Source organism: Lagopus muta, chromosome 5 (assembly GCF_023343835.1).
Source record: "Lagopus muta isolate bLagMut1 chromosome 5, bLagMut1 primary, whole genome shotgun sequence".
In the NCBI taxonomy this organism is placed as follows: Eukaryota; Metazoa; Chordata; class Aves; order Galliformes; family Phasianidae; genus Lagopus; species Lagopus muta.
In genome coordinates, this window is record NC_064437.1 from 24,605,451 (window position 1) to 24,625,376 (window position 19,926).

Below are 19,926 nucleotides of genomic sequence, written 5' to 3' on the forward strand. Positions count from 1 at the left end.
TCTGCAGCTTCCTGGTGGCTCAGCACAGCCATACTTCCTCGCCTTTCAAAAAGGAAAATGAAGGCATTTGGTAGGATTTGGTTAGTGCTTTGGAAATTTAGATGCACTGGGTATTTAAAAAGAAAAGAAGAAGAAGAAAAAAAAAGGCCCAAATTCAGCATGAGCTGACTGTTTGGAGAATGGGCATCTCCTTGGGTAGATACACCTGAGTGGCATGTCCCTGCAAGGTGCTGTGTTAGCACGAGGCTGGAGGATGCTGTGAGTTGCTTTATTTTTCAGCCTTGTTGCAAATTAGGCACAGCCAATGCAGCATATCCTGGCTGCTCAGCTTCCTTGGAGCATGTCCCCATGGCTGTTGTGCTAGGATATCTCTTCTTCTGTCTCTTCTTCCGTTTCTTCTTCTTCTTCCTCCTCCTCCTCATCCTGTGGGGAGGGGAGAAGCACTGCATCAGTGGCTGATGGTGGATGCATGGGTGAAAAGTACAAATGGGATGTGTTTAGAGCAGGGAGAAGTGCAGCCACTGCAGATCTTCTGAGTGTCTTACTGGGAAAGACTGCAGAGAGCTGGGGTCTGAAACAGCCCACCCAGAAGTAGCATCAGTCACTTCAATGACATGGATAGGCCACTACCTGTGGTATGAAGTCAGGAAGGGCAGCAAAAGGAGATGGTTTGTGTCTCTGTGACCCCGTTCTAGAGGCTGTGGGGTGAGCAGCATTCTGCACAGTTACCCAGCACCCCCACAGCTGGAGGAGACAGCCCTCCCAGCTGGCTGTCCCCCTGCTCCAGCTGCCTGTGCTGGTGGTGGAGCCTGAGGACATGGCTGTCTTGCAACCACCTACCTGCTCCGAAGACTCAGAGGTGGAGCTGCTGGATGACATCTCAGCACTTTCTGACCCTGTGGAAAACACAGATCCCATCGTAGTGGGTCAGGGAGCCCTAAATCTACACTCCCATCCTGGCAGCCTTTTGCTCACCCTCGTGCTTTTCCTCTAACTCCTTCTTCTTATGAGACCGGGGCAGCAGGACCTGGATACCTCGCAGGAGCGAGAACAGAATGACGACGTGATTGCCTGATGTGGAAGAAAAGAAGGAGCAGTAAGTGGGGAGGGAACAGCAAGACTTGTTGTCCCCTTCGGCTCCTTGAGAGCACGGGAGATGGAAGGGAAGCGGTGACATTGGGTGCTTGTTTGCACAAAGATACGAGTTCTGCGCACCTCCTCGTTTGCAGGGAGGAGGTGGCATGCCCTGCTCTGCCTCGCAAGGAGGTGGCATTGGGAGAGCTGCGGACACGAGCCCCCAGGAGCATCACGGCGCTGAGCTCCGCGGAGCGAGGCTCGGCAGTGCCACAGTGACGCCTGGTGACAGCCTGCGAGATGGCCGCAACCACAGCCCGGCTGCTGAGCCCGCAGCTCTGACTCCTGCCTGTTTCCCCCCCTACCCTCCCCGCATCTCCCAGCCGTGCCGAGCTGAGCCTCACAGCCTGACAGTGATGAATTAAAGGGAGCAGAACGCTGTGCTGCAAGACACCCACCCGGCCGTCAAAGCAAGATTAGGACGTGTCTATTTTGGTTTCCCCTTTAATCAAAAAATCAATTAGGCAATTTCTAAATGAATATTCAGTCAAGGAGCCGGGTTGTCAGGTAGAGTGACAGCACATAGCAGCACTTTCTTTGTGGGTTTCTCTTTTTTTTTTTTTTTTCCCCCCCACAGTTTAGCATTGTTTAGTATATTGGAACAAAGTAAGAGATGAGGGAAAAAAGATCTTTTCCCTAGAGATCATAGAATCCTTAAAGTTGGAAGGCACCTTTAAAAGCCATGCTGTCCAATTCCCCTGCAATGAACAGGGACACCACAGCTCCATCAGGTTGCCCAGGGCTTGATCCAGCCTCACCTTGACAGTCTCCAGGGATGGGGCACCAACAACATCACCAGGTAACCTCTTCCAGTGCTTCACCACCCTCACTGCAAAAGTCTTTTCCTTGTATCTAACTTAAATCTGCCCTCTCTGAGCTTGAGATGTCCTGGTGAGTGCTGCCTCAGACCCTCATGAAACCTTTTCTCCATTCCAAACATTCTCAAAGCATCTTCTGTACAGAGCCAATAAGCCTGCTGTTTGCCTGCATGTTTCTGGGCAGTCTCTTCTTCTACTCCCAGCTGACTTGTAACCTGGCTTTAACAGCTCTTTTAGGGGATGTACTTTTAAGTGTTTTTTTGTTGTTTTTTTTTTTTTTTAAGCAAACGGGGCTTATGCAACAGCTCTGTCCTCATGAACTCTCTGCACCCACTCCACTGTTCCCTAAAGAAATTTCTTAAAACCTCTCTGGGTAAATTTGGCTGAACTTGAGAGGGAGGAAGGGCTTTAAAGACATTGCATTTTCCAGCCCCATGTAGCTGAAGCTGTGTGTATTAGTGGGACGTGCCATGTGCACTGCATGGGAGGGGTTTGGCTCTTCTATGGGGAGTCATCACTGAAGATCTGGGGATTTGGGGGGTCCATAAACACCGTGGGATACCAAAAACCCAGGACTGGAGGCTTCTGTGCTGGAAGAATGAGAGTGTAAATGAGGAGTGGAGAACAAGCGCTCATCTTACTTGGGCTGTAGATCTCAGACGATTCAGAACGGGCTTTTATACTGGTCAACGAGGTTGGTTCCCTTTCCCTTGAGTAGGCTCGGAAGCTCTTCATCACCTTCCAGTTGCAGAACCTGCATGAGGAACGCTAATGACAACAAACCTCCGAGCAGACATCTGCAGCTGAGATCCTGGGCAGTGTCATGTCTTCATTTACATCGTGCCAGAGGCTGGAAGCAGAGGCTGGCATCTGTGCAGCCTCTGCCACCCAGAGAGAAGGGCTTCGTACCTCTTCCAGAAGTGTATCAGGATGGGGAAAATGGCCACCTTGGCTCTGTGGTAGAGGAGCCGGTTCAGTAGCCCCTTGGAAGACAAACTCCAAATTAAATCTCTCTCGTCTTCAGAGATGTTCACCTGAGCACAGAAAGGAGCTTGTTTAACCAAAGCAGTTTGTAGCAGCCTGGTGAGCCCTAGAGACACGTCTCTCTCCCTAACCCCACTGTGCACTTCAAGCTGTGCCTATGAAGTTACAGTATTTCTGTCCTGGCTGACTGTCCTGGACATTAAGACTGGATTCCTCCTGGATTTCTGTGGAAAAATGCTTTCCAAACAGGAGATAAACAGAACCACTGCTACTTTAGGGGAAGAGGTAGGTGTGTGGGGAGGGCACAATAATGACATTGACTTCTGGAGACTGAAAGGACTGATTTGGCAGATTGCAGCACACATCCTGGTGCTTCAGCTCTGTCATCCTTCCTGCAGATAGGGGATTTCACCATCTCCATGCCTATATGCTTGTTCTTAGTGGCTACGGATCAAGTGCTAGCGTGGGCCTGGTGATAGATCAGTTCCCATGGAGCCCAGGGATGGTTCCCAAGCTCCAGAGTGCATTCTGAAGCTTCAGAGCATTCATGGAGCAGATCCACCCCCCTGTCTGGTCTCTTTCTCCCTATATCTGCTCACAGCTGCCATGGTCTTGAGCAGTGAACAGCCTACAGGCTTCCTGGGTGGGACCCATCATCTCACCCGCAGTTTGGGAGGAATATCAGAGCTCAGGAAGAGCTTGCTGATGATGGCAGCTTTCTTTTTGAGAAAGTCAACTTCATTTTTGGTGCACACGTTGCGGGCTGCCAACGCTTCAGCTGAATCAGCCAGCTTGGAAAACCTGCAAAAACATGTGTTTAGGTGTCACTCTGAGACAAGTGCCCTGATTTGTAGGCTAGGCAGGCATGGAATCACAGAATCCCAGAGCTGCTTGAGCTGGAAGGGATCCTTAAAGGCCATCTGATCCAACTGCCCTGCAGTGAACAGAGTCCTTTACAGCTCCATCAGGTGCTCAGAGCCCCAGATCTTGGTTGCCTGCAGGGATGGGGCACCACCACCTCTCTGGGCAGTGGTCTTGTTTAGCTCAGTATTTATCAAAACGAAGGTTTGGGGGCTCTCCAGGGGCAGGTAGCCACAAGCAGATTAGATGCAGGCAGCTGTAGAATGAGACTTCAGTTGAGTTTCACACTGCACTGTGGTGTCCAGCAGCCTTGCTGAGGGGAGTTTTAGGATGGCAGCAAAGCCCTCAGTATGTGCAAAGGAACCCATGTACCATGCTTTATCCCTTACCGAGGAGTGCAGACTGCTCCCAGAATGGATTTGGGCCTGAGAAAAGGAGACTTGGAGGCACCTGAGCACTGGTGGAGCTTACTTGTTGATCTCCAGGTAAAAGTGGAGGTCATAAACGAGGAAGTTGACAGTGATGAGCTGGTTGTTAAACATCTGTCGTTTCACCAGCACCACGTCCTTGTCCCTTGGGGATCTGGCAGAGGATGCACGGGAACGTGAGGTGTTGTTGCTCTGCATCGAGGAGATGGGCAGGTCTGTGAGAGAGTAAGAGATGTGGTATCCTGCTTCTTATAGCATTGGTCTGGGGGCAGCTGAGCATCTGATGCTGAGCTGTACCCCACTCTTTCACCTCCCTTGTGCTTCCCTTTCCTGCTTACAGGTGATTTGTTGGGATTTTTCTACCTTAGAATCATAGAATGGCTTGGATTGGAAGGGATTCAAAACATCATGAAGTTCCAACCCCGTGCCACAGGTAGGGCCATCAACCCCTGATCTGATACTGGACCATGTTGCCCAGGGCTCCATCCAACCTGGTCTTGAACACCCCCAGCAATGGGGCAGGGATGGGTACCTTGGTAGACTACAGCCTATAGGGCCCCCAGGGAGTTCAGATGTTCAGATCCATCCAGTGTGTGCCATTCCCTTAGCTCAGTAACCTCTATCAATCCTCCTCTTTGCACCTATAGAGTGCTCATGTTCCTTGTTTGCTTAGAAGCTGGCCACATTATGTTAGATCAAAAGTCTGCCTGTCTGTCTAGCCATCACCATCTCTGACAGAGGCCATTAAGGAGAAAGAGGTGTAAAATATGTTACTATTTCCATATAAAACATTCCCCAAATTCCAAATATTTTTGTTTCCAGGTACATCTTTCTCTAGTGAGCTTTCTGCACATCCATCAATTCCAGTGGATTTCTTCTCTACCAGCTTTTCCAGTGTCCTTTTGAGCCAAATCCGCTCTGCATCCTCTGGCCCAGCACTTTGTAGGTAGGCTCCCTGTTGCATCTCATTCTATTTATTTTTGCCTTGTCTCACCTTAGCTTCATCTATTGCCTCCTGTTGTGTTTCTTTTTTTGTGGAAGGTGTGCAAATTGTTGCATTTATGTTGCTTGAGAGACATGCACCAGTACCACTGCATGCATTTAGCAGAAAAAGGAGGGACACTGGTGTCTGAAAACCAGATACTGTGTGAATGTGTATATAAATGTCCATGTTGCTTCTGCACCTCATCTCCCAACCCCTTCACCGATGTGCTGATCTCCCTGTGGCTTCTCTGTGCCAGTGTGCAGGGTCTGGAAGCACTGGGATTAGTGGCCAAGGCCAGCCTGACTGTTCACCTCCAGAACTTCTTGGCTAGAAGACACAAGCCCATTTTGTGCCTTATCTCTGCCCTCCTTTCAACCCTCTGCTCACTTGGTACAGATTTCTCAGGCAATATTTGGCATCCTGAAACACCTGCTTTGCCAGCAGGAAGGAAGAACTGCACCTCCAGCAGAGACTACTGAACATATGAGGATGGGAGAGGAGCCTCACAAGTTTCCTCCATTTACCTCTCCTAAACCTAGGATTGCCTTGGGGAGGGAAGAGAGGTGTTCAGGAGTCTAGCCATACTTTCCTCCTCATTTTCTAGTTCCTTCCAGAGAAAGTCCTCAAACTCCACACGGCACTTGTTGTTGTTCATCTCCCGATGGAACTTGCAGATGCTCCTGACAATGTTCTGAATGGCAAACCATGCCCACCGCTGCAGAGACAGGACAGTGCACATCAGTTGGTGGTACAGATATGGTGAGCCAGAGCTGGGAATGACCCAGCCATCATTTCTGGTGTTTCTGCATTCCCCTGGAGGCCACAGGTGACAGTGTGAATTTCTTGGCCACTTGCCACTATCTAGATCTGGACTCCAGAGCCTGTGAGAACAAAACTTAAACTCTGCTTTTTGCAGTCCTCCAGTTCTAACCTCCCTCATCCCATTTCTCTGAGCACTGCTTAACACACAGCTTCTCCTCTTTCCTACACAACACCCACAGCAGGCCAGCAGAAGGTCTTTCCTTACCAGGTTGTCTGTCTTGAAGTTCCCCATCCCGTGCCGCAAACAAAGATTGGACTTGCGTGTTTCACTGGGGGGAAAGAGGTCCTGGTATTCTTTAAACCTGCCAGATGGGAGATCAGAGAGTATCAGGGACAGCCAGATGTGTGAGCAGGGGTTGGGTGGGTAGGATGGAGAGCAGCTGAGAGGGAGGGGTAGCCCTGTGGTTGGGGTCTCATAGGATTCCTGTTTCTGGAGGAGGATGGAGAAAGGGATGGGAACTGGAACTCTCCCCTTGCATGGTTAAAGACGTCAGCAGATACAGGGCTGGGGCGAGGGTCTAGCTGGGATATTGATGCATTGATAGATGGTTCACAGAGTAATACATTTGTAGCAGTTGTTGTCTGTCACCAAGGAAAGGATGTTTGTCTTTGAACCTAGGATCCCATCTAAGCCAAGTCCTCACCATTGTTTTTCCATTGCTTTCTGAACGAAGATCTGTGCTGTCATCAACATGAAGGGAGTGACTGTTTCAGCCTCGCTTATTTCCTTGATGATAGAAGAGCTGCACTCCAGCTGTTCCTCTGGAAGAGACATGCAGTTGCTGCCTGCCATAAGCAGCCACCTCAGCCCCTATAACAGCTCTTCCTACCCTCACATCAGCAAGTGGCATCCTGTCCCACCTCCACCTGCCTACACCATCAGCTGTTCATTGAATTTGATAGTCTCACCTCTTTTCCTTTCTCTACTGTGCTAATTGCATGCTTTGGGAGTGAAACTCTGATTCCAAGAACATCAGAGGTCTTGGTGAAGAAGTCCTACCAAAGAAGTAGACCACCTTCCTAGAAATTCAAGTGGCAGTGGAAGACCTCAGCAAACACTGGGCAAGGAAAGAACTGGCAGGTCCCTGCAAGAGGATCTAAAATCTTCACCCACATCAAGGAAAAGAAGCCTTTGTCACAGTTTGTGTAAAGTACAGGGCTGGAGAGTGCCTACCAGCTGGTATTTCACCATGGAAATAATTTCTGACAATGCTGTTAATGAGGAGGTTCTTTGTCTTGGTGTTGGTCTCTGCAGCTAACTTCTCCACAGCCATCCAGAAGCGCAGTGGTTCAGCTGCATTGCGCTCCTCGAGGAACTGCTTGAAGTACTGCAGGTGGGCAGGGCTGTGCAGAACCTTCACAAAGTGCCTGCAGGGAGGAGACACCAGGAGACAACCAGAGCTGAGGGCAGGCAGGGATTTGCAATTTATATCCTGATGTGGGGCTGTCAGGAGTCTTGTCTGGAGTATCCCCAGGAGGGGGGAGTCCACGTGGACATTCACATGGCATCTCCGTGACAAAGCAAGGAGTGACACTGAAGGGAATCAGTGGGAAAATTCTGTTTCCTGAAAGTAGCAAAAGACAGCAAATCTTTGTACTGCAAGGTGCCAGACCTGGGTCTTCTCGTTGGCTTCTCTACTGCAACAGTGGTGTCCTTCTTGGCACTTGATTTGGTTTTTCTCCTAGGAGCAGCCCTCTTCTTTTCCCTCTTGGGCTCAGCAGCTGTGGGGACAGAATGGAGCTGGCTGCTTTCTTGGGTGACAATTATAGCCTGTCACAGCTGTTCTCAGGTCAGAGGACCCCAAAGAAGCCTGAGCTGCCTCCAGAACTGCCCTGCTGACTTCAACAGGATGAGCCTAGCTCAGGGGACATTGGGTACTGTAGAAGCCCTTCACCTCACCTTCATGGCTTCAACTCCTCAGCATCTGCTTCAGAGGAAACCTCCAGCTCCCACCCATGCTGGCTGGATTAACACCCGTAAACACGTGCCTTCCAAGGGTGGTTGCACCTATATCTCCTTCTGGAGATGTTTCCCTGATGATGCTTCCTCCTGCTTGTCCTGAGGAATGCTGGCTGGGAGCCTGCCCTGCTTCTAGTCTGCTCTGGTTGGACTCACCAAGTGGTGGGCTTCTGGGAGACAGAACCTCCTTATCCTTGCTGCAGCTATCCACAGACAGCGATTCTTTCTGAACAGCCAACTCTTTTGATGTCATTTTCTGGTAGTCTGCATCTGATAGAGAAGAAAGAACAGATCCATCTCCTGCAGGCTCTGACTGTCCTCCAGAACTTACTGAGTGCTACCTTCTCACTCTTTGCCTTTCCTTTCCCCTTCTCTATTCTATTCCTGTGATCCACCCATGATGCTACATTTTCAAGACCTTAAGCTCCCCAAGTGGTCAAGGTGTGGCAGTGGGATGACAATGACCATCCCTGCCTTTGCATTTCAATCTCTTTGCTACAGCCTAGTGACCCAAGCCAGTCCAGTACTGAGAAGGGCAAATTTGATCTAAAGCTCACTGCTAAAACTTGGATTATGGCTTGTGGCTTGCATATATCTTGTCTGAACCCACCCAGTGACACTGTTAGCAATAAAACAAGATACTGCTAAGCCAAAACCTGCATGTTGGTGGCTTGGTCACTACAGACACACAAAATATGCTGCATCAGCATGAGCCAACCTGAATACCAGCAGAAATTCAGAGCCTTCTCTTACCAGTTTTGCTCACAAGAGATTCCACCTCTGCCTGGAGCACACCCCTTTTCTGGAGGTCTCGAGTGCCAAAGGATCGCCAGTGCTCAGGAGAGAGGCCTTCCAAGTTCCTTGTGTCATACAAGGCCTGGCTCAGCTTCAAGGACTCATTTATCCGCTCAGACAGGAGGAAATATTTGTCTTTCCCAAGACCATGTCCTTGTACCTTGGGCACTGGGACATCACTCTGTGAAGACTGACAAGAAGAGCAGAGGCTAATGGCACAGAGCATCTTATTACACCCCACTCGAGGAACTGCAGGCTAGCTGCACATTTTTGCACTTACAAACCTATCCAAATTAAATCTCTGGAAGAAACCTGAGCACAGAGCTCAGCATAAGACTTGGACCTGTCCATACTTTTCCTAAAGCGGGCTCACATCTGCCTGCAGCTGCATCCAAACAGTGGCTCATCAGCCAAGGGCAGCTGCTTTCCTGAAGAGGTCACCATCCATCAAGGAGGACTGAAAACAGCCACGAGGGTGTCATGGACAGACAGGTGAGCTCACGTTTTCTTTTCTGCTGTCCCTGGTGCGGCTCTGGCTAATGTCCCAGGAGTGCCACCCACTGTCCCCACGGAGACCCTCATGCAGGTTTTGGCCATTCACCACTAGCGAGCAGGGACAGAGAGGCTGTCTGCAAACCGAGCTGCATGCTGCTGAGAGCAAGCACCAAAAATAGCCCTGCTAAGCTCCAAGCAGCTCTTCTGACATTGGTGCAGAGAGAGCCCCCAATGAGTTTGGCTTAGGGGATGGTGCCTGCGGAGAGCATGGCCCCGACACCTGCCCAAGTGCTAATTGCACTCCCAGACCAAGCATTTGCTCTGAGTGGTAATTTCCTTGACAAGGGATGCTTAGAAACATGGGCAGCTAATTAACTTACAACCAAAAGCATTTAATGAGCAGAGCCAGGAGCTGACAGCTGCCAACTGACTGCTCCATAAGAGCTCGGCTCTCACAGACTGCAATGCTGGGGCTTTGGGGCACTGCCCTTGCCAGCCTCTCCTAACCATTTCTGGGACCAGCTGCTGATTTTTTACATTGCTATTCCAAGAAAATCCTAATGGTCAGCCTGAAGACATGAGCTGCGGTGAGCAAAAATTCCTGTGTGGGTTGTGCAAGGGACCCAAACACGCAGGATGTTCTGAGGTTTCTGTTTGCAAGGAGGCTTCCTGGAGTTAGGATAGCATTCAGGGCACTGAGAAGTATGATGCATTAGTGGGATATCTGCTGCCGGAAGGATGGTTTGCTTGTGTAACTCTTACTTAAATCACTGCTTTACACAGTGGGGAAAAAGGAAAAAAAAGAAAAACACTTGGAAAACTTGAGTGCAGTTGAATCAGAGGCCAAAATGCTGTACATCCTCCTCCCCCAGCATGCTGGCCGTAAGTTTGTGCTGGGACAAGGATGTATGCATGTGTAGCTGCCCATGAGTCAGATTAAAAGCAGCATTTGGTCCAGGCAGGGAAAAAGGGGGAGAATTAATTCCCAGAAGTGGTTTGCTCAGCATGCTGCCTGCTGCTGGCTTTGCATGCACCTCCCCTGCATTTAGATCTCTCCATTTCTGGGATGGGTAATGGCCCAGGGGCTGACCTGTGGGATGCTGGATCACTGCAGCTAGTGCTGAGCTTCCCTCCCTCCCTATCCCCCTGCTTCTCCCATCTACACTGCTACCTGCAAACCCCTTGAAGATGCCCACAGCCCTGTGCATCCCCTTTACCATGAACTGGAGGAATGTCTCGTCATCATGAGCCAGAAATTTCTCATAGTAGGTGCAGAGGACCTGAAGAGGAGAAAAGGTAGGGTGTCCTCAGCTGTTCTCATGTGTCCCACCAGCAGCCAGCACCCTTGCTGTACCCCAAGGTCGCAGTGACAGTGTTGAGACAACCAAGGGCAGCTTTGCTGTGGGCTGTACACAGTGTGCTTCAGTCATGTTGTGCTGGAAGCAGTGACTCAGATGTGAAAGGATGGCTGCCATCCTTTGAGCACCATCTGACAGCTGAGGCCACCAGCTGCTCGGTGGCTGCTCATCTCTGCTCCTCAGCCCAGCAGACCCATGGGGATGCTTCTCTCTGCCAGTCTGCTGCATCTAGGTCACTGATTCCAGTCCAAGCTGACTTGTGACCATAAGTTTTGCCCTCCCTGTTCTCTGTTCATCTTCTAAATATCTCTGTTAAACCTGCCCTTGCACCAGGCTGGGGTGTGTAGGCACAGCTGTACCCCACAGTCTGACCACTGCCAATCTCTACCTTACAAATCTCTTTTTGAGTCCTGAATATCCAGGGGGTGAATTCTGCAGAAGCCAGATGGTCCCGCAGGCCCTGGAGGATCCTCGTCTCCACGGGAAGCTGCTGTATGGTGTTTTCCACCAGATAGGACTCACAGATCCTCTCCGTGAGGAAACGGCGCAGGAAGAAGCTATTTTCTCTTCTGTGGTCCAGCACCACGGGTAGGAATTCCTCCAGGTCGTGCCATAGGTCCAGGAGACGAGCCTCAGCAGTGTGGTCCTGGCAGATCAAGAAGGTCCTGAAGGGCCGTCCTGCGTAGCTGTCAGCACTGAGCGCCCAGGGGAGGTAACGTAAGGTCTTGGCTGGCCTTGTGGGGGACGGTATCTTGGCCAGGGGTGTAGAGGAACGTAGGCTGGAGAGGACCTTCTTTTCACATAGGTTTTCCAGGTGGAGGACCTGTTTTTCTCTGGGCCTAGGTCTTTCTGCTCCTCCTCGGCTTCCAATGGCAGTATTTGCAGTGCGCTCTGGCTGCGGACGAATCTGTCCCAAACCACCTTTACACTGTTGCAATCTCTTCGTGCTCCCAGCTGGCTCTGTCTGCCTTTCTGGTTGCGTCTTCATTTCTTGGCTGTTTCTTCCCTCCTTGATAAGAGCCCAGATCTTTTCTTTGGCCTCCCTGCTGCAGTAGGGCTCTGGTGAATCCTGGCTCCTATTAATTCTCATTGGGGAAAGGCCATCTGAAATGCCCGAGGGCTCCTGCAAGTGGCCCTGTGCCAACCGCTCCTGATATTCCTGCAGCAGAGGCAAGCAGGATTTTTCCTCCTCCATGCTCATCTTGCACTGGATGAAGAATTTAGGGAGCCAGTAACTCTGAAGGATAAACAGGGCCTGCTGCTGCATTTTGCTCAGGATCTCCCTCCGGGTGCCTACAGACCCAATGTTTGTGACTGTCTGCGATGAGCCTGAAATGGATGCAGGGAGTGATGATGTGAAGATGGCTCCAAGCAGACCTGCCACGGGGGATCCCCAGCCAAGCAAAGGTACTGCTGGCATCCCATCCGTTCCTGGGAGCAGCCAGGAACAGGCCAGAAGCTCCCATCCCACTTACGGGCAGTGGTGCCGCAGAGGGTAAGGATGCTGGAGCCTTCACGCAGGTGGGTGACCTTCAGCCTTTGGATCAAAGACAGATAGAGGTCCTTGTGCATTGCATCTGACTCATCAAGCCCCAGCAGCCTCTCAGTGATAAGCCAGAAGTCTGTCAGTTCCTCCCCTTTGGATCAGACAAGAGAACGATGTGATGGAGGTGGTATTAAAAGCCTTGCTGGGGAGCAAAGCAGCCTGTGATTAAAAGAAAAAGCTGTGAAGATGTGGAGGGGCTGCGGAGCACACCATGCCCACCTGCCATTCCTTGGGTGAAGGCTCGGAAGCGCCACATGCCCTGGCTCCCACTGATGCATTTCTCCAGCAGCCACTGGTCCGCGCTCTGCCAGTTCAGCAATCTTGCTGTTGGAGAGAGAGCAAGGCACGGCATCGGGGCACAAGCCTTGATAAATGCCTTATTTTTCCAAAATAAAGACCTGCATCCCAGCTGCTAGAACTTTCTTTCCAGCAGCCAACCCTTGCGCTGATTCGCAGATGGGCAAAACAACAGGCTGGAATGAAGGGGATTGTATGGGGGCAATCTGCACAGTCCAGATTTGCTGCCCTTGAGACAGACCAGGGTGTAAAGTAAGGGTGTGTTTTGTGCGTTTGCAGGGCATATTAATGGCACTAAGGGGCACGGCTTAATGATGGGGCTCCTTAGGTCAGGTTGATGGTTGGACTTGATTACCTTCAAAGTATTTTTCAGCCTGGACGATTTTATGATTTTTATGAGTTTCCCAGCATAGGATGCTCAGTGCAAAGCAAGAGCCCAGAACCAGAGTGTGCAATGCCTTTTTAACCCAGTGCTATGCTCAGCAGGCACCAGGCAAGAGGAAGCCCTGCTAGTGCAGCAATGACTCACCTGCTTCCTCCGAGCGAATGAAACCCAGGAGCTTCTGGCAGAGGACGAGGAGGAGGCACAGGCTGGATTTGCAGAAGTGAGGCAGCCGGTGTTTTCCCAGCCAGGCCAACAGAGCCGAGGGACTGGGATCCTGCATTGCACCCCACACCCAAGCAGAGGATGAGGCAGTGAGCGAGGAGCTGGCTCTTGCACGGGGATTAGGGTGAGTAATGGGCCCATGCTAGGGGGGTTGCTGGAGAATGGCGTGAGCCATCCCCATGTGCAGGAAGAAGGGGGGATGCTCGTGCTGCCTGTGTCCCTGCTATCTCTCCTCCCCACTTGCCTCCTTTCCCAGAGCCCCAATTTCCCGTGGTTTCTGCTCCACCCATGACTTAAAGGCAAAATGAAACCTGGGTTTGAAATCACACCCCTGGCTGCATGAACATGGAGGAGAGAGCAGCCTCAGAAATGAGGAACCGACTCTGTCCCTGCCCAGTGCCCTTCCTCCCCTTTCTTTGTTCTCACAAGGGATGTTTTCTCACCAGGTGGCTTGGTAGCTCTGGCCAGAGGTCCCATTGCCCCGTGCTGCTCCTGTAAATGGGTGTCTGGCCAAAAACCTGCATTGAAAGGAATGGGGAGATCTTGATGTGATGGAAGGTGGTGGGGGAGCCCAGAGCCTGGCTGTCCTAGTTAGTTCCCACTACAGAGAAGGCACCATCTTCTGTCAGACCTCACTACCTCCTCCATGCCGAGGTCCTCAGCTTTCCCTGCCCTGACAGCCCAAGTACAATATAGTCCCAAGATTTTCTCTGATGTGGAACACAAAAGATCCTGGGCTTTGTGGTGAGGAGCAGACTTACAGGAAGGCTCAGAAACGTGTTGAAGAAGTCAACAAAAACTTCATCTCTCAGCAGCAGTTCTATGTCCGTGGAGTCTATGATTGCTGCAGGGGAGAAGAGAAAGTTACCTGGGCTTTGTGCTGTTGAAAGATGGATTGTAAAGTGAAAGAGAAGCGGGAGCAGTCAGGACAGAACAGAGCTAAGAAAAATGTGATCTTAGTTGGGGTTTGGTGCACTGAGGTCCTACTGCATCTATGTGCTGGGGGCTGCTGACACGGGGTGTTTGGAAAGCATGTGGTTCAGTTGCACGTAGGACTTGGGAAGTTTGAATGGCCACTTTCTAAATATCGAGGGTTTGTGGAGGTTGAGTACAAATGCTGCAGCATTTCCTTTGAATTATCAGGCATCATCAGGCAGGTTGTGTCTTTGGGTAGAGCAGCGTTGACTGCAGACATCCACTCCAACCACCCAGCACCTGAAGGCAGTGTGTCGGTGTTGGAATAATCCAAAATCTGTCCCTTGAATTTGTGCTTGGTTCTGAAAGACTTGGAGTGGACGGGCAGCACCTGCTGATGTTGGATGCCCTTGGAAATGCTCACCAGCACAAAGGCATGCTGTGCCACAGGAAGGACCCAGGTTTATAAAGCCTAATGCTGCTTTTCCTCTTCAGAGTGTGCTTTGCTCCAGCCAAAGTTCACTCACTGGTGGCCATCTTGTTGCTGTGTCCGGAGGATGTGTTCTAGATCACCGTGCTGCTTGTGACACACTTGTCCTAGCCCTGACCTGCAGGGACATGGAGGGCTCTTGGGGACTGCAGTGCTCTCCATGCTTTCCTGAAATGAAGACTTGCCCATCTCCCCACTAGGGGCAGCTTCTTGCCTTCAAACCAGGCTCTTGTTAGTACCTTGGTGCCGTGTTGTCAGGGCTTTTGATGTCCCATGGGAGACTCTGCTATGGTTTCCCTCAACAGAGCAACCCTTGGCTCCCAGTTGGGACTGATTCCCACCTTTGGAGACCTCCTGGGAAGAGGAGGAAAGAAATGCCAAGTCAAATGCAGCCTGGGTTGGAAGTAGCAGGTGGTGGTGGGGAGACCCTGACAGTTCTAGCATCACGTTAACTGAGCAGGAGGGCAGAGAAAGGCTAGTCTTAGCTGCGTTGGGGCCACCGGTGCCCCAGCCCAAGTTGCCTGCAGCAGGTCTGAGCTTTTTTTGGTGGGGACCAGCCATGGTGCCCTCGGGAAAGAGAAGCGGGTCGAGCCATCTCTCTGGGGCCGGTCCCCAGCAGCGAGGTCACCTCACCAGATGGCGCTGTCAAACCAGCAATGCGACGCTGTCCCCATTGCAGGGATGGCTCCTTGCTGCTCCTGTCCCCTGTGTGATGAGTAGGGAGGCACCGCTGGTTTTACGGCTAGGCAGTGATGTGTTGAAAAGGTTAATGGTGTGGGGGCATCGACACACTCTGTCACCCTGAGCGTTTATTTGCAGATTGCTGGAGCTGTCCCTCCACACACGTGTGCACTGGGAGGGATGCTGGCTTTGGGATAGGGTTGAGCACAGCCCCGCGGGCAGCCACCATCCCCTTCCTCTGGTCGGGGAGCACACCAGGGCTGGGGGGACAGCAGCCCTGAAGTCAGCCCGCCCAAATGATGCAGGGAAGGCTGAGCTGTGAGCAACTTTGCTCATTCCAGGTGCCAGTTGGTCTGCAAACAAGCGTGCAGTGAGATCCTCAGAGCTCTGCTCGTGTCAGCACGGCTCCGGGCTGACCTCAGCAGGGCCGAGCCAGCCCTGCCGGGAGAGGATCAAGGCTGCGAGCTGGAACAGATCGGCACGGTTACCATGGAAAAGCACGGGATCGTTTCCATAAAGCCTTTGCCCGAGGTGAGGCGGTGTTTCGGCAGGAAGGAGCTCCGCTCAGCACAGCTGGTTGGTGCACAGCTGCCCATCCGCCTGGCAAAGTTTGCAGTGAGATCCTTTGTGAAGATGCCTTGCAAAAGAAGATTACGTAGGCTGAGATTGAGCAGACCTGCCAGATTTAAAAGGGTAGGAGAAGGCTCGCAGAGGGTTTTGGGGTGGCCACACTCTTTGCGCAAAGATACGGGCAAGGTTGCAACACCAACTGCGTCAGTATTGCTTCTGAGAGCAGCCCACCCTCAGCAGACCTGAGGCCGCCTCTGCCCCCTGGCAGCCCCACACACGGTGTTGGCAGAGGGGACGTGCCTGGGGCTCAAGGCTCAGGTTCTTGCCCCACCGCAACACCAAAGTCCAAGGCCGTGTGGCTGCAAGGTCGCCAGGACCTGGATGCCTGCAGTACCCACGTGGGCTCACAGCCTCCCAGATTCACCTACCCTACAGAAGCAGCAGGGCAGCCACACACATCTCTGCTGTGCTTTTGGTGGCACGCATCACTGCGGTGCCCAGGCTTCACAAGCCTGACATGAGTATTCTATGCATGGATACTACTGGATTTTTTTCCTCATGCACTCTCAGGCTGTTCTGATATGAATAGTTTAGGATACTTCGAAGACCACATCAGCAATGGTGGGATCCTTCTGGGCTTGTAGCATCTCACAATTAATTATACAAAGTCTTGGGTGCGGCAGTTCAGCCTTAGCCTTGAATGTATTAGCCTATTTTTTCTAATGCAATTTTCACGCTCACTCTCCTGGGTGCTTAAGACTTGTTTGCTCAACGAGGACATCTCTGGTGTTTCCTGATGTTAATTAGAAGTATTTCTGAGCCTACTGCCATCTGTCTGGGGTTTCTTTGCTTGGGATTTGCCATGGACACACTGCCCCTGTAGCAAGCTTTGCATTTCCTTGCTCCCTCTCCAGTAGCATCACCCGTAATCCTGCATATGTCCAAGTGGAGCACAGCTAGGGCTGGGGGATGCGATCCAGCCGTAAGGAAGGCATGCAGGCAGCATTGCAGCACCTCGCACAGTGTGCAGTGTCAGGCCTTGATCCTGCCACTGAATGCACTCAGGAGAATTTCCACCTCCTTAATAAAGCTGTAATGTGTATTAGGCTGAGATTAATCTGCCAGCCATGGTTAATGTGTTCCTGACCTAGTAGGGAGCATGCTTAGCAGCATGAACCGCGCTAATAAAATAAATAAATAAATAAATAAATAAAGAGAAAAAGAAGAAAGCAAGCAAAGGAAAAAAAAAATTGCCAATGCACAGTGTGACCAATTTCCAACTGCAAGGGAAAGGCATGCGCTGAGCACTCCCTGGGATATTCTCCACCCTTGAACAGAGCAAGCAGAGCCAAGCAATCTCTGGGTCTCAAATCCCCCGCCCTGCCTGCCTGGTTCTCATCATCCAGCTTCCCCCAGCCACGCTTGAAGGAAGAGCACGTGCTTCACAGCGGTGTCTCTGCTTGCTGCAGAGCAGCGAGGTGGGTGCCGGGCTTGCGATGCCGAGCGTGTTGCTCTGTGCAAAAGCAAAGAGGTGGGCTGGTGGGGGATGTGGGAGGGGAGGGACTTTCTTTTTCACGTGTGCCTCTGCACTTTTTTATTAATTTGCTTTCCTACGCCGCCGTTCTGTGCAGCTCAGGTCATCGCCGGCTTTGCTCTGCCTTTGCAAGCCCTCCGGTCACCACCCCACAGCCACCCTTGACCCTGGCAGCACCTTCAAAGGCAGCATGCTGCGGAGCCTGCAATGTTTGCTCGCTTATCAGCTGGGCAGCCTCCCACTGCGCTCCTGGGGACACCGCTTGGCCACTGCTGCCCGCGCAAGGTCAGTCCCCTGGCGCCGTGCTGAGCTCCCTGTCCTCATTGGGTGACTACCGTTTGAGGGCAGAGTGGTAATTAATTAATTAAACAGCAGCTCATCTCGCTAAGGCCTTGGGTTTGCTAACCCATGAGTAAAGGGCTTCAGCCCTGTGAACCCCTCTAGGGGAGATGCAGTAGTGGCCGCGTGTGAGCAGGTCCCACCTGGCTGTGCTGGTGGAGGTGGCACATAGTCAGACACTAAGTTCTCATCCCTTGGCTGCATTTCAGTTGTGCCCTGTGTGGCACCACAGTGAGCAGCGGTTTCACAGACTGGTTTGAAAGTGATACAGCTGAAATGGGAATGCCTTGGCTGGTGGGCACAGGGGGAGATGCTCTTCTCACCTTCCTCCCAGCTGTGTCAGAGGCTGGGCCTCTTCCTAGGATCTAATCCATCACAGCACAATAGACCATTCCTACTCTTTGTGTGATGCTTATATTTTAAGAAAAGAAATGGTGAAGTGCTGGTAGAGCTGCCCAGAGCTGTGGGTGCCCCAGGCTGTGGATGGGACCTGGCAGCCTGAGCTGGGGGGCAGCCAGCCCAGGGCAGGGCTGAGTCTGGATTATCTTGGAAGTCCCTTTTAACACAACCATTCTATGGACTTACACAATCGTTCATCTGGATTTAGTACAGGTGACAGGCAATTTTACCCGTGCTTAGCACATCAGGTCTGCACTGGAGCATCGCAATCCCCCAGCTTCTGATGGAGAGGTTTGTGCAGAGTTTGCACTACTGCTCCGAAGGCAGCAGAGCTCGGCGTCACCCAGCCCCGGATCAACACGTTGCGTTCCGCGGGTTCGTGGCTTTGAAAGCTGAATTAAAGCCAAAGCTGGGAGGTGTCACCTCTCGGCACCACGCCTGTCCGGCGCCCCGCCGGCCTCGTTGACTGCGGCGAGGAGGGGTCACAAGGCTGAGCTTCCTCAAAAGACCAGCAGGCGGTGGGGAGGAGGAGGAGGCAGGAGATAAACAGGCGGCAGGAGCCCTGCGGGAGGCACGGGCCGTTCTGCCCGGCCGCCTTCCCGGGAGAGGGCGCTGGGGAGCCTCCCCTGCTTCTCGGCTGCCTCGTAAACATGTTGTGCTCCAGGAGATGGGCTGTGCCAACGCCGGGGGCTGCTGGCCGTGGGTGCCCCGGGCTAGCTGGCGGGCAGCTGGGCTGGCCACCGCTTCTGAGAAAGTTGTAGGTAGCACATTTCTAGGAAACGGGAGCTGTCGGTGTCCCGATTAAACAAACCATGTAGGTAAACCCAGGGCACAGCGTTAGGTTTCCAGAGGCAGCCCTGCTTTGTGGGGGCTGTTTTGCTGCTGGGTCTCCCTAAGCACCAGCACCCCTTCCTTTGCTTTCAGCTGACCCACTCTGGGTGACCGCAGCTGAACTCTGGCTTTGGGTTTTGCTGAGGGGGGAAAACGTGGGTGCCAAATGGGGAAATGGAACAAGATCCAGGCAGGGAAGGAGGCAGCCGAGGTGAGAAAGTATTGAGGCACCCAGCTGTGCCCTGCTTGGGGATGCAGCAGGGACACCTCATCCCCCTCCTGGAGCTGAGAGTGTCAGTGCCTGCTTGTCACCCCCAAAAGGATTTTGTGTGCTGATCCCTTCTGTACTGAAATCTTTGCTTTACATACGAGGTGCAAGAATTTGGATATTGGAGGAAGGTAGCAAGGTGCAGGCTGCTGGGAGGTAAGCAGTTTGCTTTGAGGCTCTGATTTGCCTAAACTATGCAAGGAGGCGAAAAGCACTTGAACTACACCTCCATCCTGGTGAGCCCTGAGGGATTAACTTGCACTTGTGGCTGCTCTAATGCGGTGGCAAAGAATGAGCCAGGTTGTCCCGCAGGCAGGGTGGGGACCTGGCTCTCAGATGGGCCATAAATCAAGACAAACCCTTAGCCAGCAGTTAGTCCTCTGGGCTGAGGATCCGGCTCTCCAGGGCCACTGTGTCCCCAGCCTCCAACTGAGCAGAGGTTGTGCTTTGGACGGCTGTAATGGCACAGAGGGTCAGGCTTCTCGATGAGTGGCCATGTGGGTGCCAGCGTTGGGTAGCTCCTGTGACCCCGAGGCAGACGTGAGCTTGTCCTGGCACTTAGGTGCTGGGAATGGATGTGTGTGGAGCAAGCACTGGCACTGCCCCTTGGGTCTAAGCTGGAGGGCCGACCAGGAGCAGGGATGAGAGAGGAAGCAAAGCACTCAGGGTGGAAAAACATCGGGCAGTCAACGGGTGCTCCCAGCCTCATGAGGGCTGGGGAATGTCTCTTCCCTCAGGTCACCGTGCCCTGCAGTGAGGGTCTGGACTGTGAATCCGTGCTGAAAGGGTGCAACACAGCAACACCAGCC

At 52.2% G+C, this 19,926-nt stretch overlaps 1 protein-coding gene across 1 annotated transcript; it reads right to left on the reverse strand.

Moving 5' to 3' along the window:
* Positions 1 to 324: 324 nt before the first annotated feature.
* RGSL1 (regulator of G protein signaling like 1) lies at positions 325 to 14,542 on the reverse strand. Its single transcript, XM_048944648.1, is given in 23 exon segments — positions 325 to 423; positions 841 to 896; positions 976 to 1,071; positions 2,594 to 2,706; positions 2,862 to 2,986; positions 3,599 to 3,737; positions 4,269 to 4,440; positions 5,796 to 5,925; positions 6,238 to 6,334; positions 6,677 to 6,794; positions 7,207 to 7,400; positions 7,646 to 7,754; positions 8,149 to 8,262; positions 8,746 to 8,977; positions 10,500 to 10,562; positions 11,029 to 11,969; positions 12,116 to 12,277; positions 12,406 to 12,510; positions 13,013 to 13,142; positions 13,534 to 13,608; positions 13,852 to 13,934; positions 14,397 to 14,444; positions 14,533 to 14,542. Coding segments are annotated over 23 exon segments (3,411 nt in total).
* Positions 14,543 to 19,926: the final 5,384 nt, after the last annotated feature.